The 27,523-nt window shown below is 53.1% G+C and overlaps 1 protein-coding gene and 1 long non-coding RNA gene across 6 annotated transcripts; both read right to left on the reverse strand.

Annotated features, from left to right (window-relative positions):
• Positions 1–65: 65 nt before the first annotated feature.
• Positions 66–27,405, reverse strand: Dtx2 (deltex E3 ubiquitin ligase 2). 5 transcript variants are annotated; one of them, XM_048368886.1, is made up of 11 exons: positions 27,307–27,396; positions 20,498–20,627; positions 19,151–19,506; positions 16,320–16,956; positions 11,001–11,101; positions 7,147–7,287; positions 4,526–4,599; positions 3,224–3,382; positions 2,235–2,396; positions 1,101–1,190; positions 66–611 (listed from the first exon to the last, which is right to left on the reverse strand). In XM_048368886.1, the coding sequence occupies exons 3-11, from the start codon at positions 19,416–19,418 to the stop codon at positions 384–386; spliced, it is 1,860 nt and encodes a 619-aa protein (XP_048224843.1). In that variant the 5' UTR covers positions 19,419–19,506; positions 20,498–20,627; positions 27,307–27,396; the 3' UTR covers positions 66–383. The 5 variants fall into 5 exon arrangements, with proteins under 5 accessions (XP_048224843.1, XP_048224868.1, XP_048224851.1 ...); XM_048368911.1 differs by lacking the exon at positions 20,498–20,627 and adding an exon at positions 25,714–25,800 and having other exon boundaries at positions 27,307–27,393; XM_048368894.1 differs by lacking the exon at positions 20,498–20,627 and having other exon boundaries at positions 27,307–27,405.
• Positions 7,651–10,680, reverse strand: LOC125368073. The gene is made up of 3 exons (XR_007214209.1): positions 9,831–10,680; positions 9,638–9,641; positions 7,651–7,661 (listed from the first exon to the last, which is right to left on the reverse strand). It is a non-coding gene; the product is annotated as an uncharacterized LOC125368073 (long non-coding RNA).
• Positions 27,406–27,523: the final 118 nt, after the last annotated feature.

The following is a 27,523-nucleotide window of genomic DNA, read 5'->3' on the forward strand; positions in this document are numbered from 1 at the left end:
GGGTCGGCCTCCTCACACCCTCCAAGCACACACACCCTCCAAGCAAACACCAGGTCCTGTTGACCTTGGCTTAGGGTCTTTATTGCAAACAAAATCTGAGGTATGAGAAGCTGGGTGAGGGGTGATCCCCACACACCCATGCCAGGCCGGGGCACCGCCCGGGCCACCCTCTGAACAGAGGCCCATCTGTGCCCTGAGGTAGCTGCATCTCAGCCCCACAGCACAAGTGCCCAGCCTCTCCCCACCTCGGGAGAGGGGGCACAGCAGGCACAAGCCCGGCTGCCAAAGGGCATGGACTGCCCCTTATTGGCAGTCTCCTCTCAGGAAGGCACCTTCCCACACCCACCCACACCCAGGGCAGCTGCACCAGGGGGCCTGGTGGCTCATGGGGACTGCAGGCAGTCCTCAGTCACGCCCTGGGCAGCCAGCTCAGCCAGCACGTTCTGCAGGTAGTTGGGGTCGGGGTAGCCATGGCCTGTCACGTTGCGGTCCATCTCTGTCTTGTGGTGGATCTCATTCCACACCACGGTGTCGGTCTCCCCAGTGGTGCTGGACGTCCCCACTGTGAAGATCAGCCGCCTCTTCCAGGCCACCTTCAGGAGCTCCAGGACCTGCGAGGGGGTGGGGGGGAGGGAGAGCGTGTTGAGCAGTGCCAGCAGGCCCCACTGTCTCAGGACTGAACCCCACCCCAGGGGTCCCACGTACTAGAGATCTCTCACAGGCCAGAACCCAGGCTTCCTGCCCCCACGCCCCCTTTGCCACCCCTGCCCCTGACCTGGCTACTCCAGTCTAGGCTTAGGCTAGGGGTGCAGCTCAGGGGCAGCGCGCCTGCCCAATGTGCACATGAGACACTGGCTTCCACTACAGCCCTTCCTGAAGGGGCCGGTCCACCAGCAGCTTTAGAGGATATGGCAGGCAGGCCCAGCCCTCAGCCCACCCTTCCCAGGCTCAGCTTGAACCCAGCAGCCATCCTGCTGGGCCCCTGGTAGCTGTGAAGTCCTGTGCGGGTCAGCACCTGGGCCAGCTTCTCTCCCGCCGAGCTACCTCTGGGGTTGGTGGAGGGGACTGAGGCAGGGCTGTAGGGGGGGCGGGGGCTTTACCTTGCGGCCCTGGATGTTGTCAGGCAGGTAGCACTGGCGGGGAAAGCCTCTGGCCGTGAATGGTTTCCCAGGATTGGGGTGCTCTGGGCCCTACAGAGAGAACAAATGCCAGGCTGGAAGAGCAGCCAGCTGCCACTCCCAAGACTCCAAAGCCCAGCCTGCCCTGGCTGTGCTGGCAGGCTTCACTCCTAGGCAGGAGGACTGATCAAGAAGGAACACTTGGGGCTGGGGATATAGCCTAGTGGCAAGAGTGCCCGCCTCGGATACACGAGGCCCTAGGTTCGATTCCCCAGCACCACATATACAGAAAACGGCCAGAAGTGGCGCTGTGGCTCAAGTGGCAGAGTGCTAGCCTTGAGCGGCAAGAAGCCAGGGACAGTGCTCAGGCCCTGAGTTCAAGGCCCAGGACTGGCCAAAAAAAAAAAAAAAAAAAGAAGGAACACTTGTCAGCCCGAGACCCTGCTTGCCAACTCTTTCCCTGCAGTGCCAGGATGGCCCCTGCTTCCAGGGCCACTCTGGGTGCACTTTAAGAACAGGGGCCCTGAGCCACCAGGAGGCAAACTGGGGGTGGGGGGGGAGAGGAGAGGGGACAGACACTGCTACACAGTGCCAGGCCTGACTACACAGTGCGCACCTTCTCTGGGGTGTTTTCAAATCTGGGCCTCCAAAAAGTGGGAGGAAATCAGAAAGCACATGACCCAACAAAGCAAGTTGCTTCCATTCCCACCTGTGTCATCCAGCAGTATCCAGCCACTTCCAGCTCAGGCCTGGTGTCATCATAGCTGGCATCTCAAGGTCAAGGCTCCTGCCCACTCCTGCCCCCTGCCCCCTGCCCCCATCTCCTCCGTGCACACATCCGCAGGCAACCTCCTCAGCCCCTCAGTAGTGTCCTGCTTTTCTGCAAGTCTTTGGCTCAGCACAAGTCCCACTAAGCCACTACTTCCTCCAGGAAGCCTCTCCTCCCTCAGGAAAGGGTCGAGGGCTGCCTTGATGTCCCTTCACCCAACCCCAGCACTGCCACCCCCAGTTCCTGCTCCCTGGCCCAACCTCCTGGAGAGGTGAGGACTGGCTGCTGGGAGAGGGGTAGGGCAGGCAGGGGAGGGTGGCAGAGGCTCCTGTAGGGCTGCCCCTCACCTGGATGCCGTGAGGGATGGTGTAAATGATGAGGATCGTCCCGCAGTCCTCGTGGCCTGGGAGGGACATCTGGTACCTGTGCACCTCCATCTTGCCCCGGGGCTGTGTCCCGGTTTTCTCCCCATAGATGGTCTTGCAGGATGGACACTGCAGACTCCCATCCTAAGACAAGGCAGAGGCAACAGGCTGAGCGGACAGCCCACATGCACTTGGACAGTCACCAGGGAGCTGTTAAGAGGCCACCAGGCAACAGTGGGCATTGCACACAGCACCAAGGTGGCCCTGGACTGCAAAAAGTAAAAAGCTGCACACCACAGGCCCATCAAGCCACTGCTGCGGATGGGCCGAGGTGGCTGGAGACCCAATTCCATGGGCAAGTCCCCCCCCCCCCCGCCCCAGTTGCCCTGGAAACCTGCCACCACAAACCACTGCCACCGGGTGGCGGGGAGACAAACAGGCCCAGTTGGGCCTCATGGGCTGGCCTGTGACTTAGTTGTCTGCCCTCCTGACTCCATCCACCCGGGCTGAGGAAGGGTGGACACAGAACAAGGGTCAGCGCCAAGGGCCTGAGTGAGGTGGAGGAGAACCTCCTCCACCAAGGCCGGCTCAGCCCAGCAGGGGACCCTGAGCACAGTCCCCTCTCGGAGCCTTGTGCCAACACAGGGTGTAATAAAGAAGACATGGAGACATGGAGTGCTTGTGCGTGGTGGGGAGAGGCAGGTTTGCTGCTCAGAGGAGCCTGGGACTCCCTGAGCTGGTTGGAGGAGTCAAGGTGCTCAGCTCCATCGGTCCTAAAGTGTAAGGCCAGCCAACAGGAGGGAGTTGGGCCTTCAAAAAGTCCTCCAAGCCAGACACAGGGCTTGGCTGTCCTGCCAGGAGCAATGCTACACCTACCACCCCAGAGCCTAGCAGCTGACCCTCAGTCTGCTGCAGGCAGCTTCTGCCTGGCTGGGGCCACTGGCCCAAGGCAGCAGGCCACTAGCTCCCACCTTGTTTCCGTTGCAGTACATGGCCAGCAGGCACAGCAGGTGGAAGGCATGGCTGCACTTGGTAAGGCGGCCCACGGCCACAGGCCCCAGGGTCTTGTTGTCAGTCGAGTCACTATAGCCAGACACTGTGGACAGTTTCTCCATGCAGATGATGCAGTCCTAGAGAGAGAGAGCAATCACCGGGCCCACTAAGCAACAGCCACTCGCCCTTGGCAGGCCAGTCTGTGGGAAGAGGCCTTCCTTGGCTGAGATGCAGGAAGAGGGTCCAAATCAGCCAGCAGCTGTGTGCTCCCACAGGGGGAACCACATAATCTATGATTTGTGCCAGCAAAGAACTCACCAGAACCACAGGACAGAGGGACCAGGCAAATGAGGACAGAGCAAGAGGCCTCTGGGGCTGGCTTTCAGGAAAGACAGAGGAATTGTCAGATGGACAGCAGGACAGAGGAAGAAGGGACCACCTGAGGCCTGAACCAGAACAGGGGGTGAGCACAGGTCAGCAATGAATCCAGTGCTCGGAGAGGGCCATGTGTTGACTGCCACACTCAGGAGCTGAAGCAGCCTCGTGTCAGGACCCAGCTGAAGCATTTTAAGCAGCCAGATGATCCAGATATGGTGGTAATCCCAGCACTTGGGAAGCTAAGGCAGGAGGATCACAAGTTTAAGGCCAGACTGGGATACACAGAGCTTCTGTATCCAAAAGAGAAAAGAATAAGCAGCTGGCCATGTTTTGGCTGTGTGACTAAGCAGTTTGTAAAGGAGGTACCTGAGACTGGGAACAGAAAGCAAAGAGAAAGCCACAGCCGAGTTCAGACATAGCCCAGGAAGGGCAGGAGACCCAGGACAAGTTCCAGGCTTTTGTCCACCTGGCTTTCTCACATGCCCAATTCAGGAAAATGTGGCATGGAAGGTCTTGGGTTCTGTGCCAGCACACTATGAGTGCCAACCGGACTGTCCTGTGAGTTCATTCTCTCTGCCTGCCTGATGCTGTCCACTCTGGCTGAATACCTCCACAAAACGGGACGGAGGAAGGGTGGGAGATACAGAACAACTTTCAGGGGTTGTCTGAGGGGGCAGGAGCTGGGGAGATACGCCAGCCCTTGTACCTGAGAGGAAGCACTTTGCTCAGGACAACAGCTCAACTTTGATAGGAGTGATGTAGGTAGCAGGAGGCTGGGGTACCTTGTCTTTGTAATGCCTACCGCCCACAAGAGCCCCAGCCATATGCAGGAGGAAGCTAGCAGGCCAAGTGTGGCCTGGGGTCTCCTTCCCCCGGCGTTTGGGCTTTAACAGGACACATACCTCATCAGGTGGTGTTTTCAGCTCCTCAGTGTAGCTTTTGATCACTTGCTCCGGCTCGGGCCTGGGAGCCCCTCCTACAAGAGACGAGAACATAAGCAGCGTCCTGGGTGTGCAAGCTAGGTAGCGTGGTGCCAGAGAGAGCAGACGGGCGGAGGTCCAAGCTGCCAGAAGAAAATGTTAGCAGGGCAAGGAGGGAAGGTTAGCGCGCAAGACAGGACAGCCTTGGAGCACACGCAGGATACTGGCAGCCCCGCCCAGGCCACGCACTTGGTGCCTAGTCCAGCCTGGGAGGCCCTGGAGGAGGCAGAAACAAAGAAACAGAGCAGCCGGTCACGCCCTTTCCCAGGCTGTGCCTCAGGAAAGCAAAGCCTTCTCAGGGCACCGCAAATGTCCAAGAGCAGCTGTGGCAACAGGCTCCTACACAGGACAGCTGAGGACATTCTAGAGGTGCTGTTTTCAACTGCATCTTGGTGAGGAAGCTTTGCCTGCACAGAGCTCGAAAGCCTGGCCCACAGGGCATCTGCCTACACATATGCTTACGACGCTGTCACAGAGCGCCGCCCATCTCAGGGCTGGGGGGGGGGGGGAAGTGTCTCATGCCCCCTCGGCTCACAGCAGGAAGTGCAGGCCGCTGCCCCTGCCTTGCCACCTACGCATGATGATGCGGGGGAGGCCTGTGCCTCCTGACGCCAGCCCAGCACCAAGGTCAAGAACCCAGCTGGCTAATCAAAGATTTCAGCAGAGCCCCTGCCAGCACAGGGGAGGCTGTGGACACAGCAGGCCCCCTGAAGCAGCTGCCCTGGCAGGGAGCCAACACCTGCCTCGGGGTCACTGTGGGGCTCCTGGTTTAAACCCCAGCTCAAGCCCTGGCCAGAGGCCACAAGGTCTTATTATCTGCAGCCTTGGCATCTCACTCAGACCAGAGAAGGCAGTCACAGCACAGGGAGCCAGGTAAGACTGAGAGGCAGCAAGGTGGAGCAGAAGGGGTCAAGGGACACTGGGTTTGACTACTGCTCTCCTTCTGTGACCAAATATTGCCACCTGAGTCTCAGTTCCCTCAGCGACACAAGTGGAAGCTAGAGCTAGGGACAGCAGGGACCATAGGAGGGACATCATGCATGCCCCCACCAGCTAGATGCATGCTCCATACCCCCTCTAGTCCTCTAGTCCACACTGATGTACCCTGTACCCACCCCAGAACACACTCAGCTCCACCCCCACATGTACACACAATCTCCCACCTCCTCTGCCTGTTAACCTGGACCCCTAGGACCCACACTCTGCTGCTGTGGTGACAAAGAAAACAACTCCCACTGGCACAGAACAGCTGGGGCTTGGTGGCCACAAGTCAAACTGAGGTGAGCCAGGCCCCTTTGCCGAGACCCCACTCAGCAAGAGAACCTATGATTCCTACAAACTAAGATTTTCCAAATGATATACAATACTGAAAACATGTGACATACGAATAGCACAGGACACTTTTTTTGGCCAATATAAACTAGCTATCAATACCAATGTTCAGATTTAGTTCCAAATCCTAAATGTCTCGAAAGATTTGCCATGAATGGCAGAATGGGACAAGGTTTACATTTATCTATCTGCAATCCATCAGCTTCCTAGCTTGTTTGCAACCAACATGAGCTCACTTTGTAACTGTGTACCCCTGCCCAGGTAGACTTGCTTCCACATGCTACCAGGTGACTGCTACACCCACCACACACATCCGAATCCAGAAAGATAGGGCTGTCCTTCCCAAACAAGCCAGGTGCCCTGGGGGCTGCCAGCCAGCCCCATACTCCTGCTCACCTCTATCAGAGCAGAAAGGAGCAGCCACCACTGCCACGTTGCCCTGTATATCCTTCCTTCCTCACCAAGCCACCTGAGCAGGAGCCACAGCCAGTGACGGGGAAATGTGTGGGAGCCATGGCAGTGAGCGCAGGAGTCGGGGTAGCCCAGGCCAGCAGAGCCACAGCCAATGAGGGCAGGAGCAGGGGTGACCCTGGCCAGCAGAACCACAGCCAATAAGGGCAGGAGCGGGGATGACCCTGGCCAGCAGAGCCGCAGCCAATGAGAGCAGGAGCGGGGGTGACCCTGGCCAGCAGAGCCACCAGGCCACAGCTCAGCTTCCCCAAGTACTGCAACAACTCCCTAGACTTCTAAGGCTCTATACTGACCACGTCCTCTTCTGGGAGTGCTGCATTCCACTGAACACAGACCTCTCAAGTGACACCTCCACAGGCAGGTGGTCTATGACCACTGGAAGGAATAGGGCCATGTTACCTGGCCACACATACTGGGATGCTCTCTGGGGACCTTTCCTGAAACACACCAGCCCCTTGGAAGGGACAGGCATCCCATAATCCTTAGCCAGCTGTCATCCACACTTTCATGACTACCAAGTCACGGTGTCCCTAGGAACAAGGCCCCCTCATCCGGCTTTGGCCAGGGAAGCAAGTCCCAGAAGCCGCACCCACATACACTGCCTGATGGAGGGCAGGGAGAGAGGGCAGAGGAAGTGGAGGCCCACAAGGGCAAAGAGCATCGGGTGCAGGAGAGTCAGAGGCAGCGAGATGTGGAGGAGGCTTAACAGAGGCCAGAGAGCATTTGTGAATAGCAACTACCTTTCATGGACATTTTCCTCAGTCTCTTAACTGAGCTGTGACTTTTAGAGGCCAGACAGGAGGCGGGAGAGTTGGCGGGCTGGGGAGCGCGGCTAAGACACACAGGGAGTCCAATGGCTGACATCAGCACACTTGTCATGCCTGCACGGGTGTGAGATCAGACATGCAGAGGGAGAAAAGTTAGAGAAGGCGTTCCATATACGATGTCCGCAATCCTGTGTCCAAACTGGTGGCCAGTGAACAGCCAGGAAGATCCACGGATTTCCCTAGGGAACCTGGAGGCTTCCAGAGCATGCAATGTGCAGTCATTTGCTTCAGGAGAGTGTGAGTGTACCCCAGGGTGTCCCGAGCAGTCCTGGGTGACATCTCCCTGCACTTATGCAGGGGGGAGCATGTGAGGCATGGTGGCAGGGCTCTGCCAAGCTGGGTCAATAGGGCCAGCCTCTTGGTTCTGAGGGTTCAATCTTCCTCTCCACTCCCCTGAGCCTGCAGGCCTGGCTTCCTCTGCTGCTGCCCTACTTGTGGGGCTCACTTACCCTGGCTGCATGTTCCCCTTCCGACTCCCCCATAACCTAGCACCCCAGGGTGGCATCCCTAGCACAGCTGGCCTCCTCCTTGACCAGAGCGCTCCCCCAAGGGAGGGCGTCCTGGCTTCTCAGCCAGCCTAGTGAAAATAGCTTTCCTGGGCCAGGCTCAGGAGGTGCTCAGAGGCAAGGCCCTAGGCCCCTCAACAAGAGGCTGAGCCAAATAGCAGTACTCCACCAGGGGTAGCTCTGAGGGCAGGGGCTGTTGGGGCAGCTGGCAAAGGAAACCAGCTTGAGATATAAACTAAGGCAACCTCTGCCTGGGCAGAATCAGGCCAGGGGTGGTGTGCTGCCACTCTGAAGGAAGCACCAAAGTACACTCCAGGAGACCCAGAGTCACCACGATGCCACCCACATTCCCAGCTTGTTGCTGGGCTCAAGTGCAGTTCCCTTGGGAACTAAAGGAGCAGGATGACACAGTCACAGGTGGCAGAAAGATGGGAGGGACTTGGAACAGATGCAGCTTTCCTTCAGAGCCCTCAGCCTTTGTGCTGACCATGCCTCCTGACTGGAATGCAGTCCTGCCAGGGGCCCACTGCACTCACTCAGATCTACCCTCAGCCCTCAGAGTTCCCCCCTCCCCTGCAAAGGCAGGATATTGCCAGACACCTGTGGAAAGAGACCACACCCTGCCAACTCAGCCTCTTTCTACTGTGTTTCCTCCTAGCACTCTGATCTTCAAGACACAGACACCTGTTTCGGGTTCACCTTTCCTTTAGTGTGCATTCCATGTGAGAAGGGCACCACCTGCCACTGCCACCCACCCAGCCTCCCGGGCACCCTGTCCAGAGGGAGGAAGACATCCTCAGGGCCACCTTCATAGCCTCCAGGAGGCCGAGCCACAGCACTCTCCACCCAGTCCAGCAGGACCTAGGTTCCTGGTGCTCCATTTGAAAGCAGCAAGTAATGGGTGTAGCGGGACAGGAGAGATGAGATGGGACAGGACCAGATGGAGGGGAGGAGGAGGAATGGGCGGGACACAGGGTATCAAGAATAAGTTGAGGCTAGGGATATGGCCTACTGGCAAGAGTGCTTGCCCCGTATACATGAGGTCCTGGGTTCAATTCCCCAGCACCACATATACAGAAAATGGCCAGAAGTGGCACTGTGACTCAAGTGGCAGAGTGTTAGCCTTGAGCAAAACGAAGCCAGGGACAGTGCTTAGGCCCTGAGTCCAAGCCCCAGGACTGGCCAAAAAAAAAAAAAAGAATATGCCATTACATTTTCCTCAGCAGCAAAGGCTGAAGGACAACCCCACACATCGCCTAACAGCCTGAGCAACCATGGATTTCATTTCTCACTCCAGAGAATTCCCACTGCAAGCCTCTGAATGCAAAGCCCCCATCAGCAGGCTCATGCTCAACCACAGAAACACCATCTGATACAGGGCCCCTCATCTGGTGAAAAGGATCAAGATTTAAGTCTATCCTGCTCTGGCCTCCCTGCCTGTTTTCACACCCAATGTCACTTCTTGCAGGTTGGTGTTCAAAGCCAGCTATGACATACAAATCCAAAAGACTTATCTCCAATTACCCAGCAGAAAGCCAGAAGAGAAACTGTGGCTTAAGCCAAGCAAGAGCATGAGGACCTAAGTTTAATCCCTAGAACCGGCACAAAACCAACCACCACCACAAAAAAAAATCCTAAAAGCAAAAAGGGTGGGCTGGGGGCATGATGAACCTGTGCTCCACAAGTACAAACAAATGTGACACAAATACTATTATGCCATCTCTCTCAGTGGCTCTCAAGTGTGACTGGGAACTGCACAGTAGCAGTCCCCTGCCCCCATCCTCTGCTCTGGAGTCTGAGGGCCCTCCCCAAGCTACACCCTAGCTTATTCTTTGGGTTTTGTTTGGGGCAGTATTGAGGTTTCAGGACCTCTACCACTTGGGCCCCACCTCCAGCACTCTGCTGTCTTTCCTCTTGGCTCCAGCAGAGCTGACAGCTGAGCAGCTGAAGCAAGTAGAGGACCCCTGGGCTGTCTCCCTCGTGGCTTCCCCAAGTTCCTTGCCCTCCTCACTCCCACCTCCACCACCTGCCTGGCAGCTCTCTTGGGAGAGACTGGCCCCCTTCCTGGGCTGCACCTCACAATGGGCTCACAGATGGGCCACTGTCTATAGCACAGCCACCACACCTAATGATCAAGGCTCCCTCCAGTCTCAGGAGTGCCAAAGTATCACATGCAAGAGGCCAAATCCTGGGATAGAGTCCCAGCTCTGCCAGAGCTCTGAGGGAATTTAAGGTCTCTGGGCCGCAGTTTCCTCAAACATAAAGAGACTAAATCCATGCCTCAGAGTTGCTTAAGGATGCAACGTGAATACACATGTAGAACCAGCCCTCCTGAGTCACTATTGTGATCACAGACTATGGTGACAGCTGCAGGCTAACTTTTCTCCTCACCACGTCTCCAGCCATCTAGACAGAAGGCTCCTTCCCTAAATGTCTGAGGCTGCCCCACCCCCTGCACTGCGTGTCCCAGGCCTGCCCTGTATGACCACCTCAAACTCCATCCCTTGGTTGCCTGTGCCAGCGGCAAGTGGCAGGAGTCTGTTGCCCTTTCCTGTCTTCTTTGGCACACATTTAACATTTCCCAAAAGGCCAAATCTACTTGTAGCTGCACCACTCCTAGAAGCCCCACAAGGCATGGATATGGCACTGAATGGCACCTGTTCATGACAAGAGTGGCTGCATGCAAGTCAGCAGCACCAAGAGTAACTTGCCGAGCAAGAGGGGAAACCTTGGGTTCCATCCCCAGCATAAGAAAACAATCAAGATCTAACTACAGCTAACCAGTTCTGAGAACCCTTCAGAGGCCCCTGCAGGCCAGAAATGTGGCTCTAACTATACAATTCAATACAAAACTTAAAAAGGATGTGCAGCCAGCTGCTGGTGGCTCACACCTATAATCCTAACTACTCAGGAGGCTGAGATCGGAGGATAGAGATTCGAAGCCAGCCTAAGCAGGCAATTTGTAGGACTCTCATCTCCAAATAAGCACCAAAAATTGCTGGAAGTGGAGTTGTGGCTCAAGTAGTAGAGCACTAGCCAAGAGCAAAAGAGCTCAGGGACAGGACCCAGGCCTAGCTCAAGCCTCAAAACCAGTACACACATACATAAAAAGATGTGCAAACTCTACCTGAGAGCACCATCATCAAGCCTGACTCCCCCAGAGGGCTGGAGTTGGGGGGGGGCACCAGACGCACTCCCTCAGGGTTTCCTGGAGGGTGATAAGGCCCCCAGCCTACTGCCCCCTCCAGTCCAGGCACCTACCTGCAAGAGCTTGCTGGACCCTGCTGGGCTTCGGTATCTGCACAGGCACTGTGGCTGGGACATTCCCGGAGCTGCTGGATGGACCGCTGGGGAGGGAGGCACTTAGGAGGAAAGAGAGAGAGAGCTGAGTGGATCTGAGCTGAGCTCCATGCCAAGGCCCCTTCTCGCCTCCACTTTTTCTGTATGCTTGGGCAGTTTGTAGACAAGAGACAGTCCTGGAGAGGGAGCTCACACAGTTCAAGCTCACTTAGTTTCATTAGAGTGAAGTCTGGGTTTCTGTGCAGAGGAACCATCAGCCATTGAGACCAGCAAGTCAGCATAATGAACTCTGTGACCCGCCCTGGCCTTCTCCATACATGATTCCTGCCCAAAACACATCACCTGATCCGCAATCAGGAACCCCAAGTCAAGGGATATTGAACTAAGCACCTCTATGGAGTAGGAAGCTGTTTAAGAGACTGAGGACCATCAGGGCTTAGAGAACAGGAGGAATGACAAACACCCACATGCAAAGCAGGACCCTGCACAGGATCCTGGGACAGAAAGAGGATAGTAGTAGGGGCTGGGAATGTGGCTTAGTGGTAGAGTGCTTGTCTAGGATGCACAAAGCCCTGGGTTCGATTCCTCAGCACCACATGAACAGAAAAGGCTGGAAGTGGCACTGTGGCTCAAGAGGTAGAGTGCTAGCCTTGAGCAAAAAGAAGCCAGGGACAGTGCTCAGGCCCTGAGTCCAAGCCCTAGGACTGTAAAAATAAATAAATAAAGAGGATAGGAGTAAAACCATTTAGCTATCAGTGTTGTACCCAGGGCAGTTTTCTGGTCCTGACCCCACTGTGGTTAGGAAGATGTTCGCAGTGAAATGTATGGTACAGGAGGTATGGGAACTTGCACTATGTAACTTTTCTGTCAATCTAAAATTGGTACAGAATAAAGCCTTGGGGGATGTTTTCTTAATAAGAGTATGGGTGTTGGAGGTATAACTCAGTAGTGGAGCACTTGCTGAGTGTGTCCAAGGCCCTGGGTTCCATCCCCAGCACCACCACCCCAAAAAAAAACAAACCAAAAACAACCTTATAACACCAAGGTTTAGCTTCCCATGATGACTATGTCCAATGCCATTCACTTGGGTATAAGTACTCATGTTTAAATGTTTCAAATGGTAACAAATGCAGGCCATTTTGGCTTGAGAAGCAAAGGCAAAATTCCTGCCTGCTCTGACTCCTGGGTCCTCCCATCCATCTCTATCCAGGATAGATGATGAAATATTAAGATTACAAAGCCCTCCCACATAGTCCTGCACTGGCGTTCCCAGGGCCTTTGTGCCACAGGGCTATGCCAATCCAGATCAGGGGAGGGCCAGCTCTTTTCCATTCCATTTGCTGTCCACAAACCACCACTGCTCCAGGGGCTGCCCCAAGCCCTCCACTAGCCCAACCACAGGTCAGACACCCTGGGTGGAAACTAAAGGAGATGGCTGATTTCATCTGACCAGGAAATCTCATACCCAGCTGGATCTGACATAGGGAGAAGACTACTGCAGAGAAGGCATTCTAGTACTGGCCTGAGTACAGATTTTATTTGAAACCCTTGAATGTTCTTTTCATTAAAACAGCCTGCTACAAAAAGAGCAGCTTGGGTTGGAGGTATGGCTCAGCAGTAAAGCACCTGCCTAATAAGAGTGAGGCCCTTGATTCAAACCACAGTAAACTACCTAAAGAAAAGCAGCATGGGCTGAGAATGTGGCTTAGTGGTAGAGTGCTTGCCTATCATGCATGAAGCCCTGGGTTCAATTACTCAGTACCACATACACAGAAAAAGGCCGAAGTGGTGCTGTGGCTCAATTTGTAGAGTACGAGCCTTGAGCAAAAGAAGCTCAGCAACAGTGCCCAGGCCCTGAGTTCAAAGCCCCAGGACTGGCAAAAGAAAAAAAATTAAAGAAAAAGAAAAGAAAAGCAGCAAGTTCTACCCTCTTTCACTACTCTCAGCCTGAAGAAAAGGATATGGTAGACCTAGGAGGCCCTGATAATGAAGAGAAGGCCTGGAACTGGACACCAGAGCTGAGGTGTCCCTGAGGCACAAATTCTTCTCCTTTCTTAGCCTATTCCATCTTCTTGTCTGTAGACAGTGGGCTGTGGATGAGAGAGGAAGCCTACACACAGTGTTCCTGGCTGTGTCTCCTCACAAAGAAACCAAGGAAGTGGAGCCCCCTCACCAGGGAGATGCCCAGGTGGGGAAGAGGGCCTGGTTTGAGCTCCTGAACCCAGGAGTAGCAGTGAGGATACCAGTGAACAAAGACCAGGAGCTGACCTAGTTTTGTGGAAAATTTCCCTATTGTCATCCTACAAGTGACACCTTCCTGGTCTCTCCCCCACCCAACTCTGCTCTCAGGAGGAGCACATCAATACAAGGACCTAGCATTTCCCAAGATGGGGACTCTCAGAACAGAAGCTCACCCTCGAAGGCTCAAAGTGCGCACCATTTGACTAAGTGTCCTTCATGAGGGTGCTTAGGCACCCTCCACCACCACTCCTGGGGTTGCCTACCAGGCCCTATCTAACTTTCCAGCCTGGGGCAGAGCTCCATATGGGGCTGAGAACACGAGACCAGAGGACTACATGGTCTGTGCAGACATGATTTCACAGTCCCAGGCACAGGAACCAGCAAGGAGGCTGAAGAGGAAGGAAACCCAACCTGGAATATGCTGACACCCAGGTGAGCTATGTGCCCTGGCACCTCAAGTCTTCTACCCAAGCTTCAATTTCTTCAGAGAAGAGGGATAGTTCCAGAAGGCTCCAGGAGGTAGAAAGGCTCCATACAAACTTCCCAGGTCTCTAAGGAGCAGAGGAAGGCAAAGGCAGACCTTTGGGGTCTTAAACAAACTCTGAGTTGAAAACCATAGCAGTATTAGAGCAAAAGGAAACTTCAGAAACCACCAGCTCAATTTCATAGTCTCAAGAGGGAACAGAAGAATATGAGTTAACAGCCTAAAGCAGGCCAGAAGTGAGGTCCTGCCTAAACCCAGGATTCCAAGTGCACAGGCCAAGAGACAGCCACAGCCAGAGTCCTGGGCCCACAGCAGGAGGGAGGGAGTCCAGAAAGGACAGCAGACCTAAGCCACATAATAAGGTCATTTAGGGAGGGGCAGAGTAACTGCAGACTAATTTTCAAAGTTACTGGTTCTAAGCCAACACAGTCATCAAAATGCCAACTAAGGGGTCCCACCTCGGTTACACTGCACCAGACATTTTGGGAAGTTCTCCACCCACTACATTAGGACACACATTTTGGTGCTTAAAGGGATAACTGTCAGCCGCAGGAAACTTATTCACACCTAGCAGCTCAGGTACAAATGACACAGCATGTCCAGGATTACTCCAAGTTCCCAGGGGGCACCAGAAAACCACAAAGCCAGTCTCATGCAGACCGAGCAAGAAGCTGACTGGAAACCATGAGCACTTTAAAAATAAAGCGGAGGACATGGGTTCCACAAAGCCTGAGGGCCATCTGCTCAAACAGTAATTCCTCCAGGCTATCAGAGCACAGGTCTGCCTTTTGGCCACCTTCCCCTCTATGAGTGAGGCAAGTTTTACTCAACATGGGCTTAGCCCTGAGAACATTGCAGAGCCCCTAGGAAAAGAAGGTGCCAAATGTTTTCAGTTACCCCAGGGTCAGGCCCCAGGCTCTCTAACCAACCCATCAGGGGAGGGCAGGTGAAGGCCACACTACCTATTATACATGGGAAAAGCCTTGTTTCTCATGGCCTGAATAGACCTGTGCAAGTGCAGTTACACCCATCCCAGCTCCAAAAAAGCTGGAGGGAACAAGGCTGCACCCCTATTCCAGGGGACAGGCTGCTTTGAGGTGTGTCACCCAACACACTGGCTGGCCCAGCTCCTCCTGGCTCCAACCCAGGGCCCAGGGCAAGCAGTAACAGGCATGGCCTGCCAGCACCCAGAGGAGGACTGCTGATACTATACCTGCTGTCACTTGCCAGCCTCCACATAGGGCCTGCAGCACAGAGGGAGACCCTGACAAGTACAGAAGATGGGGCTCCTGTACATGCTGATGAGGGTGGGAGGACTCTCAAGAGCACTCCCAGAGACTAGGTCCACAGCTGCAACTCTGGAAGGACTCCATCCCAGTTGTCTAGCCCAGCCAGCAGTCCTGTCCTCATCAGCCACAGTGGCTCCTGCTATGCTCCACACTGCATCACAGGGCGGCTTCAAGGCCACTCTACATGTGCTGGGGCAAGGTTTAATTCTGCTTCTGCCCCAGCTGGGTGTGTGGCCAAAGCTCAAGTTGATGATGCTACCTATAAAGCTTAAGTCCATCATGAGACCCAATGAAATTGCTCCTATTGCCTGACCTGTATCAAACAATGCTAGCGGGTCCTGGGAAACCCACCAGAACAAATACTAGCTGCACAAAAGCTGCCTAGGTCTCTGTTACCTCACAATCAGTCCAGATCAACAAGACACTGTTCTTGGGGACCAGCACAGTTATGGGCTGCAGACTCTGCCACCTCCAACCCAGGTCTCTCTCCCACAGAAGGAAGCCCCATCCTGCTGTCCTCTGAACTCTATGTTCTCCACATCCAGCACTGAGCAGTAGGCATAGCACAGCCCCCAGCAGCCAACTTGGTCACCTCTAAAGTGTTCTCCTGCTCACCAAGACTTTAAAATGCTAACACTCAGAGGGTGAAGGACAGGAGGATAAGTTTAAGACCAGCCTAGGCTACACAGTAAGATTGCCTCAAAAACTCAAAAATAAACAACAAACCACCAACAAACCTGGTTTGAACTGGGGCTAGGATTGATCATCTCTCTCCAGGTACCAAGGATGCTGTGGCACTGGCTGGACTACAGTAGCCCCGGCACCACATGGCCATGCCACCTGTGGGCTCCACACTCTCCACCGCATGTGCTCCCCATTCTAGGTTTCTGGGGCTTCCTTTGACCTAAACTGAAGGTTTAGGGATTGGCAGTATCTAGCCCAGGAGGGGACTGGAATGTCCTCAATATAACACATGCCATGTGGCATGCAAGCGCAACCAGGTCTATAACCTAGAGCCCCACAGCACAACACAACCTTAAAGGAGTCAAATGATTACTTTAACCCAGTTGAAGGCCAGCTCACTCCCGGTTATGCAGGGCCATGGCACCTCAACTCTCATGTGGCATGGGACAATGCAACAGAGACAACCAAGAAGGGCAGGGGTCACTCTGCATGGGCTGGAGCCCTCCTCCCAATACATAAAAGCAGAAGCCAGTCGATAGCCAGGACAAACAAGTGAACACAGACTTGAAGGACATGAGATACCTGGCTCCACTGGAAGTGGACGGGGCTGAAGGCAGGAGCTGTGGTCCCAGGTGGGAGAGGCTGGAACGGAAGAAGGGTTGGCTCCCCAGGGCAGAGGCTGCCCCACCCCAGGGGTTGGTGGTGTTCAGCCTGGGCGCAGACCTGGCCCCAGACAGTGAGGGCTTGTTGTATGGGGCGAAGGCTTGGTGAGCCCCAAAGACAAAGGTAGTCCTGTGGGAGGCTTGAGAGGTGGAATAGGCAGGAAGGTTGGTCATGGAGTGGCGGTAGCGGCCCGACACAGGGCCAGTCCCACTGCCATGGAGGCACTGTTGGCAAGAGCAGGCGGCTCCCGTGTGGCCTGGTGGAGCGATGACGGTGGTTATAGGGTAAGGTAGCCCAACTTGGCGCCGCACACTTCGGCAGAAGCTGGAAGTCTTATTGGTCTGTGTGTGGGTGGCATAGTTGATGGTGTAGTTGTACCCCAGGGGAGCCAGGTCTACAAGCTGGGTGCCTCCAGCCACCTGCTGCTCCAGATAGTCACAGATGCTGGCTTCATAGGCTGTCCAGGAGCCATCATCGCCCAGCCACTCCCAGACGATGCCCCGGCCCGGGGCTGAATTCTGGGGAAATAGGTGCCTGCGCACGGCCCGCATGGTGCCTGTTCAAAAGAGCAGGGCACATAAACAGGGATGTGCTAGCCACCCCTCCAAAACACACAACCAAACAGACTGGGAATTTGACAAGTCTTTTCCTGTTTGATGTTCAGTGCTAGGCAAAGGATCTAGGGCCTCACCCATGCTAGGTGCTTTGCCACTAACTTATATTCCTAGACCTAGAATTCTTTTCTCACAAAACAAAATGATCACTGGTGGTGTACATAAGGCCATGCAAAGACATATGCCTGGAGGGCTGGCACTAGCTATTCTTCCAGAGCTACAGGTAGAGTGCAAAGATGTGCAGAGACATTTCCAGTGGTGGGAATGGGACAAAAGGCAGTAGGCAAGTTTAGTCCTCAAAATATTTCCAAACGCCAGGAGCTGGTAGCTCATGCCTATAATCCTAGCTACTCAGAAGGCTGAGATGAGGATAGAGATGGTTCAAAGCCCATGCAGAAAAGTCCCCATGAGACACTTATCTCCAACTAACTACTCAAAAGCCAAAAGTGGAGCTGTGGCTCACAGTGGTAGAGCACTAGCCTTTAGTGCCCAAGTCCTGAGTTCAAGCTCCACACCATCCAAAAATTTCCAAGGATTGCTTAACATGCATTACGTCCAAGATTCAATCCCAAGCACCAAAAAATAAAAATTATTCTAGAGATGACACTTCTATGGCTCTACTTTTGTGTGTGCATCTGTGTGTGCCAGTACTGGAGCTTGAATGCAGGACCTGAGTATATGAACCACAGGCACCCAGCCTACATCTTTAAAAACAATTAAGAAAGCCAGGTGCCAATGGCCCATACCTGTAATCCTAGCTCCTCAGGAGCCTTAGACCTGAGGATCATGCTTTAAAACCAGCCCAGGCAGTAAGAGTCATCTGTGATTAACTATTAAAAAGCTAGAAGTATGAGCTGTGGCTCAAGTGGAAAAGCACCAGGGCTAGGAATATGGCCTAGTGGCAAGAGTGCTTGCCTTATATACATGAAGCCCTGGGTTCAATTCCCCAGCACCATATATATAGAAAACGGCCAGAAGTGGCGCTGTGGCTCAAGTGGCAGAGTGCTGGCCTTGAGCAAAAAGAAGCCAGGGACAGTGCTCAGGCCCTTAGTCCAAGGCCCAGGACTGGCAAAAATAAAAAATAAAAATAAAAATAAATGCTTGCCTCAAGTGGAAAAGCACCAGCCTCGATCGAAAAAGCTAAAGGATAGCCCAGGCCCTGTGCAAGCCTGATACTGGCACAAAATCAAACAAACAAATAAACAAAATAAAAACACTGAAAATGGGACTGGAGTTGTGGCTTAATAGAATGCCAGCTGTGAGTAAAACAGCTGAGCCCCTGAATTCAAGTTCCAGTACAAAAAGAGGAAAAAAAAAAAAAACACCAACTGGTACCATAACTTACTTCTTCCCAGCCAGTCTTTTAAGAATGAGTATTAAAGGTTGGGGATGTGGCCTAGTGGCAAGAGCGCTTGCCTCGTATACTTGAAGCCCTGGGTTCGATTCCCCAGCACCACATATACAGAAAATGGCCAGAAGTGGCGCTGTGACTCAAGTGGCAGAGTGCTAGCCTTGAGCAAAAAAGAAGCCAGGGACAGTGCTCAGGCCCTGAGTCCAAGGCCCAGGACTGGCAAAAAAAAAAAGAATGACTATTAAGTAGCAGACAATCACACTGAAACCATTTCCTTCTAGTTCCACATAGCATTTCCTATCTCTGAAACTTTTTAAATCTATGACTATACAATTCTCTAATATGGATTTACCATTCCTTTTGATTTCAAGTCCAACCACATTCTTTAGCTTGTCTATTTTGTTTTGGTACAGGTCTGACTATGTAGCCCAGCTGACCTCATACGCTCCGTCCTCTGCCTCATCTCTCCTGTGTCCCAGGCCTGGTCTCAACAGTGTCTCTCAATAGTAGAATCATGGCATACTCTACTTCCATGCTGGCCAGCTTGCCAGGGACCTGTGGGACCCTGCAGGCTGAAGCAGGCACAGAGTCTGGGAGACAAGGAGGAAGCCTCCACAACGTGCTCGATACTACCCTCCATTACTAAGAGGTTTTCTTCACCTGAGTGGAGCTGGTCTATAGCTCCACATCTCAGCTGTGCTCATTTCAGGGTGTAACTCCAACATCTGGCATGGCATCTAGCCCAAAGCAGGTGCTCAGATTCTATGGGAGGCAAAGGGGCATACCGGTGTCCTGGCGGAACTGGGTCCAGCTGGGGAGATCGATGATGTAGGGAGCCAGTGAGGGGTCCGCCTGGCCCAAGGGGATGCTATGAGCTAGGCTCCCCAATCCAAAGCGCTGACCCTTCTGCTGGACAAACTGCTGTTCAATGTAGTTGCAGACAGCTGCGCTGTAGGGGTGCCAGGTGTTCAGCCCATCCCGCCATTCCCACACAGCCACTGCCACAGGGCTGGGATAAACTTGAGCCAGGGAAGGGTTTGGGGCCATGGCCATCTTCCCAGGATGCCCTCTGCTTCCCCAGATGGCTTCAGACCACTTGAGGCGGCAGTCTTGGATTCATTGCCCAGCAACTCCAGCAGACCTGGAAACAAGACAGACATAGTTACCTGCACACAGCCTCAGTGTTGGGGAAAGAAAACAGGCTTCCAAAACACCATAAAGGCACCGGGAATCACTGATCCTGTCTGTGACCAGTGACAGCCAGGGGAATTCCAAGCCAATCCTGCAACCTGCCTAGCTCGGAGGATGTACAATGAGGTGCAAAGCATTAGCCACACATGTGTCTTCCCTCCAACCCAGCTACTTGGCTGGCCCTCTCACACTGTCTTCCCAGTCACCCCAGGCCCTGGACTGAGTCTTAATTCATGTAAGAGTCTATGCTTCCCAGCCCAGGTTTTCCTGTGGGACAGAGGAAACACCCACCCTGCCATAGGTCAGCCATGCTACCTCCAGGAGGAGGAAGGACTCCAGAATCTCCTGGAGCCAGTGGCAGAACTGGGATGTAGGCCAGGTTCTGGCTCCTCCACATTTCCATGCAGCCCCTGCACAAAACTGACCATAACAAAAAAAAAGCCCTAAATAAGAAAGTGCTTCTTGTAGGTCTCCAAGCCTCCCTGGGCCTCGCTGACCACTGTCAGGCCCTACTCACAAACCCCTGCCCATCTCGGGACATCCTTCTCTGAGCCAGTCAGGTCCACACTCCTCCCTGTGCCCTGGCTGCATCCTCCATGCTCAGGAAGGCTTCTCCTGGCCACCTAGCACATGGCTGTCACATGAGCTCCTAGCTCTTTACTCAGCATTACTGACCAGAATCACACAAGGGCATGGGGATGCCCTGGCCTCCTGTCCCACGAGTGCCCTGCTCACAGTTGTATGTCTGGAATGCAGCAGGGGCCTCAGCGAGGGGCCTGTGCTCAGCGCAGTGAGCGCAGATCTACATATGGTAGCTCAGAACACTGCTGAAGACATGGGCAAGGCTGTCCCTCAACAGGAGGTCTGCCAGGGCGCCTGACACTGCCCCCAGCACTGGCTCTTAGAGGACAGGGCCCAACAAACCAAGTGACAAAATGTACGATGGTCTCAGCAATTCTCCCACTTTAGGTCAGGTAGCCAAGGCAGGAAGGGTTCAGACTTTTCCAAGGTCATACATATCCTACTAAGTGCAGAGAGGAAGGCTTGGCCTGGACGCTGCCTGGGCTCCTGCTAGCAGAAGAAGGAAGGGAGAAGTGGTAAGACCTCTACACAGGAGGCTGGACTCAACATCCTGTTCACACCACCGCTGGCTCCCCCACCCTCTAGTTACACACTCCCTGTTTTGCAGTTGTAGAAGCAGATTCAGCTGCACCCCTTTGCTCACAGTCATGTGGAGAGCCACAGGCTGGGGCCACAGCTTCTGCACTGCCCTAGGCTGCACCACTCTCCACAGCTGCAGGAGAAGGCTCCTGGAAGTGTCTGAAAGCAATCCAGGCTCTCCACTGCCGAACTCACCACATCCCTAGCTCACTCTCATCTGTAAAATAAAGATGCTAACTAATACAGGAGACCAAGACAGACCGCATGAAGTATCCCAAGTTGTGCCTCCACCCTTTCTTACCTCCGCTACCTAAGGCACAGGGTGGCGAGGCCCCCCTAGGACACTGCACACACCTGCCACAGAGCTGCCAGGGAGGAAAAGATTTGGGGTACCCTGGGCAAGGCTGGCTCCTTAAAATCACAAGCCTCTGTGTAACCACCCAAAGCACAAGCACAGGATCTCCAGAGCTGCCACTCGCCCATGGGTATGTTCCATCATGTCTGCTCTGAACAAACAACTCGCACAACTCTTCAACAAAGGAGTAAGGAACCTTGGCTCAAGCTTCCCAGGCAGGCATGAGGGCCACAGACTCAGGGCCCACTGGGGTCCAGGCCCTGTAATGCCCTGTACTGGAGACTCAAGATGATGAACAGGCACCCTCTGAGAGCAGAGTCCAGTTGGACTCCAAGATGAAGATGCAGCTCTTCGGTGTTCCAGGTCACCAAGGGTCTGAGGCCCCAGAAGACAAAGAAGGGGACATCCTCTTGTTGGCAGGCATGCCCCTGGGGGTCCACTTGAACCTAGCAATTACTTACCACACAGCCATGAGTCAGTGTACTCACGGCTCTGCAAAAGCCCTGGCCAGCACCAGGCTGTAGTTCAAAAGGCCATTTTGTTTCAGCACCTAATGATAGGGGATATGTAGAGTATTCACACACACCAGTCCTGGGGCTTGAACTTGGGGCCTATGCACTATCACAGAGTTTGTTTTTGCTCAAGGCTAATGGCCTACCACTTTGAGCCACAGAACCATTTCCAGCTTTTTGGTAGTTAATTGGAGGTAAGAGTCTCATGGATTTTCCTGCCTGGGCTGGCCCTGAACCATGATCCTCAGATCTCAGTCTGCTGAGTAACTACAACTTAAGCCACAGACACTCAGCTAGAGGGTATTCTTAGTTATGAAAGACACTATTATTACAATTGGTAATGGAAAAAAGCCTCAAACAGGAGGCAACTTAAGCATTTTACGATGATATTTTTCCATAAGCAACATGTGAACTAACTGGAGTGTTCTGATAAAACTATGAACAAAACTGTGCAAGGCCTCACAGGCTGTGGTGTGCAGAGCCCACATTTCCTCCCTGCCCTAAACATCTATTACTCCTCTATACCTCCACTCTCCTATAGATGAGAAACATTTCTCCAAACCAGCATCTCTCCAAAAGTGAGAACTTGCACTTCTGGCTTCCCTCTAACACCTGAGGACAGGGCAGAGCATCCAACTTCATGACAGGCAGTGTGCCACAGAGCACACACACACCCATACCCCAAATGTTCCATGGCACCACACAAGGCATTGGACTGTCAGGCCCTGGCCTCCCTGTCTCCACCTGCCCCTGTCAGTAAGTCTTGAACACAGATCACCCATGTACATCCTCACAAGAACTTTCTCCTGAGCTCCACAGCCCTTGAACTGGCCAGGCTGTTTCATAATCCCACTAAGAAGACTCATCTCACCTGTCCATTCACTTGTCTCCTCCTTCCCTGCTTGAGACTCTGCCCTATGAATCCCTCCTTCATTCATTCACCACAGCCCAGCAGAAAGTAGTCACTTATAACATAACTCTCACCTGACATCTGCGCACAACTGCCTGTCAGGTCGGTCCCCTAGAGCCCAAGTTCCTTAAAGGGAAAGGTAAGACTTTAAACAAGACCCAGAACACCAAATATGGGGGCTGAGGGGGAATCATCATGACAAAATTAAGGATAGTCAATCAACAAAGATATCTTAAACAACGTGGAAATAGCCAGGTGGGTGGTTCATGCCTATAATCCTAGCTTAAGTAGTTAAGAGGCTGAGATCTAAGGATCAAGATTCAAAACATGCCTAAGCAGAAAGTCCATGAAACTCTTACCTCCAATTAACCAACAGAAAGTCAGAAGTGGAGCTGTGGCTCAAGAAAATGATTCAATCCACAATACTAAGGAAAAAAGGTACTCCTTTCCAGATAGCTTCTTGGCTCCTCCAACTTCTGTATCCCCAAATGCAAGATTACTTCAAGTACTTTTATTTTATTTTTTGCCAGTCCTGGGGCTTGAACTCAGGGCCTGAGCACTGTCCCTGAGCTTCCTTTTCTGAAGGCTAGCACTCAACCACTTGAGCTATAGTGCCACTTTGGGCTTTTTCTGTGTATGTAGTACTGAGGAATCAAACCCAGGGCTCCATGCATGCTAGGCAAGCACTCTACCACTAAGCCACATTCCCAGCTCTCAAGTACTTTTTTAAATGGCACACTGAAGGAAGGCTTGTAGGCAAGCATTCTCTACCACTAAAGCCACACCCAACTTTTTGCTCTTAGTTGTTTTTTTTCCTCAAATAGAGTCTAACATAGCTTTTGCCTAGGCTGCCTCCAACAGCAATCCTCCTATCTCCAACTCCCAAGTAGCTGGGATTAAAGGTCGTGCACCAATCATACCCAGCTTCAGGTACAGTACTTCATCTCTTCCATTTGTCTCCTCCACCACTCCCCCAGATCTGCAGGATGAAGTTCCAATTCCTTAGGTGGCTAGTCAAAGCCCACCTCTATTGGTCTTCTCCCTTCCTATCAAGAATAATTGACAAGGGCTGGAGATATAGCCTAGTGGCAAGAGTGCCTGCCTCGGATACACGAGGCCCTAGGTTCGATTCCCCAGCACCACATATACAGAAAACGGCCAGAAGCGGCGCTGTGGCTCAAGTGGCAGAGTGCTAGCCTTGAGCGGGAAGAAGCCAGGGACAGTGCTCAGGCCCTGAGTCCAAGGCCCAGGACTGGCCAAAAAAAAAAAAAAAAAAAAAGAATAATTGACAAGAGTGCTTCCCTCCAGTGTTCTCTCATCTACCTCCTACCTCTGATGCCTCTTATGCACAGCCAGGCTTCACTACCTCCTTGCCTCTGCCCCACTCTGACTCCCATCCTCACCATCCCCCCTTTTTTCAATGGTGCAGGAGATAGAACACCCAGCCTCATGAACAGCAGGCATCTGAGCTACACTAGCAGCCCCAAGACCCAATCTAACTAACTAGCACTTCTATGCCTTCCTTGATGGTTCCAATGAGAATATACCCCCTTAGCAACTTTGCACAGTATTTGGTATGTCCTTCACATGTGTTCACTTAAGTCTTTACCAAGACTGGACAACTGAGGACAAAAGCTCTCATTGGTCCACTCCTATACCAACAGCTGGCAAAGTGGAAGAGACAGACTGTCACAAAAAGATACCACCAGTGGGGCTGAGAATGTGGTTTAGTGGTAGAGTGCTTGCCTAGCATGCACAAGGCCCTGGGTTCAATTCCTCAGCACCAGATAAACAGGGGGGGGAAAAAAGCCAGAAGTAGCGCTGTGGCTCAAGAGGTAGAGTGCTAGCCTTGAGCAAAAAGAAGCCAGGTATATATAGTGCTCAGGCCCTGAGTACAAGCCCCAGGACTGGCAAAAAAAAAAAAAATCCCACCAGTATGTTTCTTGAAATTACCCCTCATGGAATTCTAGGAAAAATCCTTTTGCTCCCCAGAAACTTGGTGTTCCTTTCATGCTGTGATAGCAGAACACCCTGTGCTGAGTAATTTATAAATGTTTAGTTAGCTCATGATTATAACTAGACTGAGGGTGTAAAGAAAATGACACTTCTGGACACTGATGACGGCTCATGCCTATAATCCTAGCTTCTCAGGAGGCTGAGAGCTGAGGATCAAGGTTCAAAGCCAGCCCAGGAAGACAATGTCCAATTAACAGGCAAACGAGCCAGAGCTGTAAGTGAAGCTCAGGCATTAGCAGTACCAGCCTTTTTGCTAAGGAACAGTATCCAAGCCAAGTTCAAGTCCTAGTACTGACACCAAAAAAGTAAAATAAGATAAACAAATAAACTGATCCTTACGGCATCACAAGCAAAGAAGCAGAAACACACACATGTAAAGCTTTGCTTTACCCCTGGTGACACAACTCACCTACAACTTCAGCATTAGTCCTTTGTAAGTGTAGAGCCTCCTTACTTTCCTCTAGGCTCTGCTTCTTGAAGGTTCCACCTCTTCAATGCCACTCCACCACCACCACACTGGAGACCAAGCTTTTGGTACATTTAAGGTTGGGAGACAGAGCATGCCAGCCGCTTGCTGCTCCAGGCACAGACAGCTTCTGATGAGTAAAGGCAGTGGCCCAGCCTGGACCTGGCAGTTTCATGACTTTGCAATTGGCTGGCGCCTCTGCCAAACTTTCTTCCTACTTTCTACTTCTTTCACAACTCACCTCAGCTATCACCTTCTAGAACCTTCTGACCTCATTCCCTACCCTTCCCAGAGCAGAGGGGCTCTGCCCTGTGAGTCAGCTCAGCACATAACACACAGACAACACATTGTCACTGATGGTGGTTATGTCTGTCTTCCCACAAAAAAAAAGATGCCAGAAGACAGAGATCGTGTCTGGCATCCAGGAAAGGTTGGTGCCACGAAAGCAAAGAACATTTCTAGTTCAAACATAGACATCATCATGACTTGTGTCCTCCATTCCCATCCCATAAAGTGTGTCTTAAAATGGAAAGCATCTTCTAAGACTGGTTAGACAGGAGAGGCAGTTGGAAAGAAGCCACTTCAATTTATCCCTGACAGCTGACAATCAACAGCCAACCCTCCAGGCTCACTTTGTTCCTAAAGACTTCAAATTCTGCCCTCCCCCACCTGTGCCCATCTTCTCTTCCGAAAACCAGATTGAAAGGGCTGCGAAGTAAATTCCCCCTGGTGCTCACCTTGTCTCTCCACAGGGCTGGCACATACCATCCCTTCTTGATGGAGACACCATATCTTTAGGAGGAATAACTCGTTTCGGCTCCCATCTTGATATGAAATGCAAACAACAAAAACTGGCAAATCTGAAGGGCTTGCTGACTCAGCAACACAAATTCCAAGGCACCCTTGCCAACAAGAAGATGATCAAGTTTTAAACTGAGAACACAGCATTGTGGGTAAAAAAACAACAACGAATACACCGATGGATGTTGGATAATGCTGTGTGGCTGGGCACTGAAAATCAGCAGATAAATTTTCCTGGACAGAGCAAAAGGTTAAAATGGACTTTTCTCAGCCCACCCAACAATCAAGGGGATGGTTGTTGTTATTTTAATGTACCTTGGTGTGATGGTTAAAAAAAAAAAAAGTAGCCTTATGTGTATAATGGTTAAAGAAACAATGTAACCTTTTTAAGTGAGGTGTGTGTGCTGAGGCTTGAACTCAGGACCTGGGCACTGTCCCTGAGCTGCTTTTGCACAAGGATAGCATGCTACCACTTGTCACAGCTCTACTTCCGGCTTTTGGTAGTTAACTGGAGAGTTTCAAAGGCTTTTTTTCCTTGCCCAGGCAGATTTCGAACTGTGATCCTCAGATCTCAGCCTCCAGAGTATCTAGGATTACAGGCCTGAGCCACTTACAGCAGGGGGCCAAATGTAGCCTTTTTCTTACTTTTCTTTTTTTTTTTTTTTTAAAAAGAAAGGGCAAAGCCTACTTCAGAGACCAGTCTGCAGCAAAGGCACCCAAGAAAAACAGGAGAAAAAAAAAATGTTCCCAAAGTCACACAGCAAAGTGAACAAAGAACCTAGCTACCCAGGATAAGACCAAATAAACCAGCCCTGATTTCGGGGATGAGAAAGTGTGGTTTTGGTTACCCGAACGTGTACTTTTCTGGAACTCTAGAGTTGCTAGGACGGTAAGCATACTTTGAGTTCACGAAGGATGGGGTGGTTATTAGCACGGAAGTGGGGGGGGGGGGGGAGGCCGGGACCCGGCCGGCATGGGAAGGGAGAAGGGAGGAGGGCGGAGACCCCTCTGGGACGGGAGGGGAGGGGAGGGGAGGAGGGAGGGCCGCAGCTCCCCGAGAGGGAAGCGTGTTCTAACTCCACTTCGGCTCTCACTACGTACTCCCCAGAAGTGACCCTGAGGCCTGAGAAACGGGCGCTTCCGGGAAGCTGGCCCCAGCTGGAGAAGCAGGAGTTAGGGGGTGAACCGCGCCGAGGGCAGCCCGGGCCCGGGTCCTCCGCCAGCCCGGCAGAACTCGCACCTGGGGCCGGGCGCCGCTGTCTCCACCCTCACCCCGGGTCCTGCAGGATCCCGGCTCCCGGGGCGCGCCCGTCCCCCGCCGGCCAGCGGCGGCCCCCAGCTCCGACCCACGGCGCCCGGGACCCCGGAGACTCCCGGGACCCCCGAGACCCCCACCCCGGCCCAGCCTTCCCTCGCCCGCGCGACGCCCGCTTCCCGCCCCAGCTCGGCTCGGGCCTCCGCCGCCACCCTCCACACTCCCGACCCCCCTCCTGGCCCAGACGACGAACAGGTGGGCCGCCCTTTCTCACCGTGGCTGTGGGAACCGCCGCGTCCCGCCGCGGCCCGGGTAGCTGGCGCTGCCGACTCCGAGCGAGCCAAGCGGGAGGCGGCCTGAGGGAAACTCGGCGTCGCAGCCCCCGCGCGGGACGCGGGCGCGCTGCGCATGCCCGGTGAGCTGGGCCTTCTGGGAAATGTAGTTCTGTGAGGGGGGAAGCTGCTCCCGAGGTCCATTTGTTCAAGTGTGTG

Source organism: Perognathus longimembris, chromosome 1 (assembly GCF_023159225.1).
Source record: "Perognathus longimembris pacificus isolate PPM17 chromosome 1, ASM2315922v1, whole genome shotgun sequence".
NCBI classification, from domain to species: domain Eukaryota; kingdom Metazoa; phylum Chordata; class Mammalia; order Rodentia; family Heteromyidae; genus Perognathus; species Perognathus longimembris.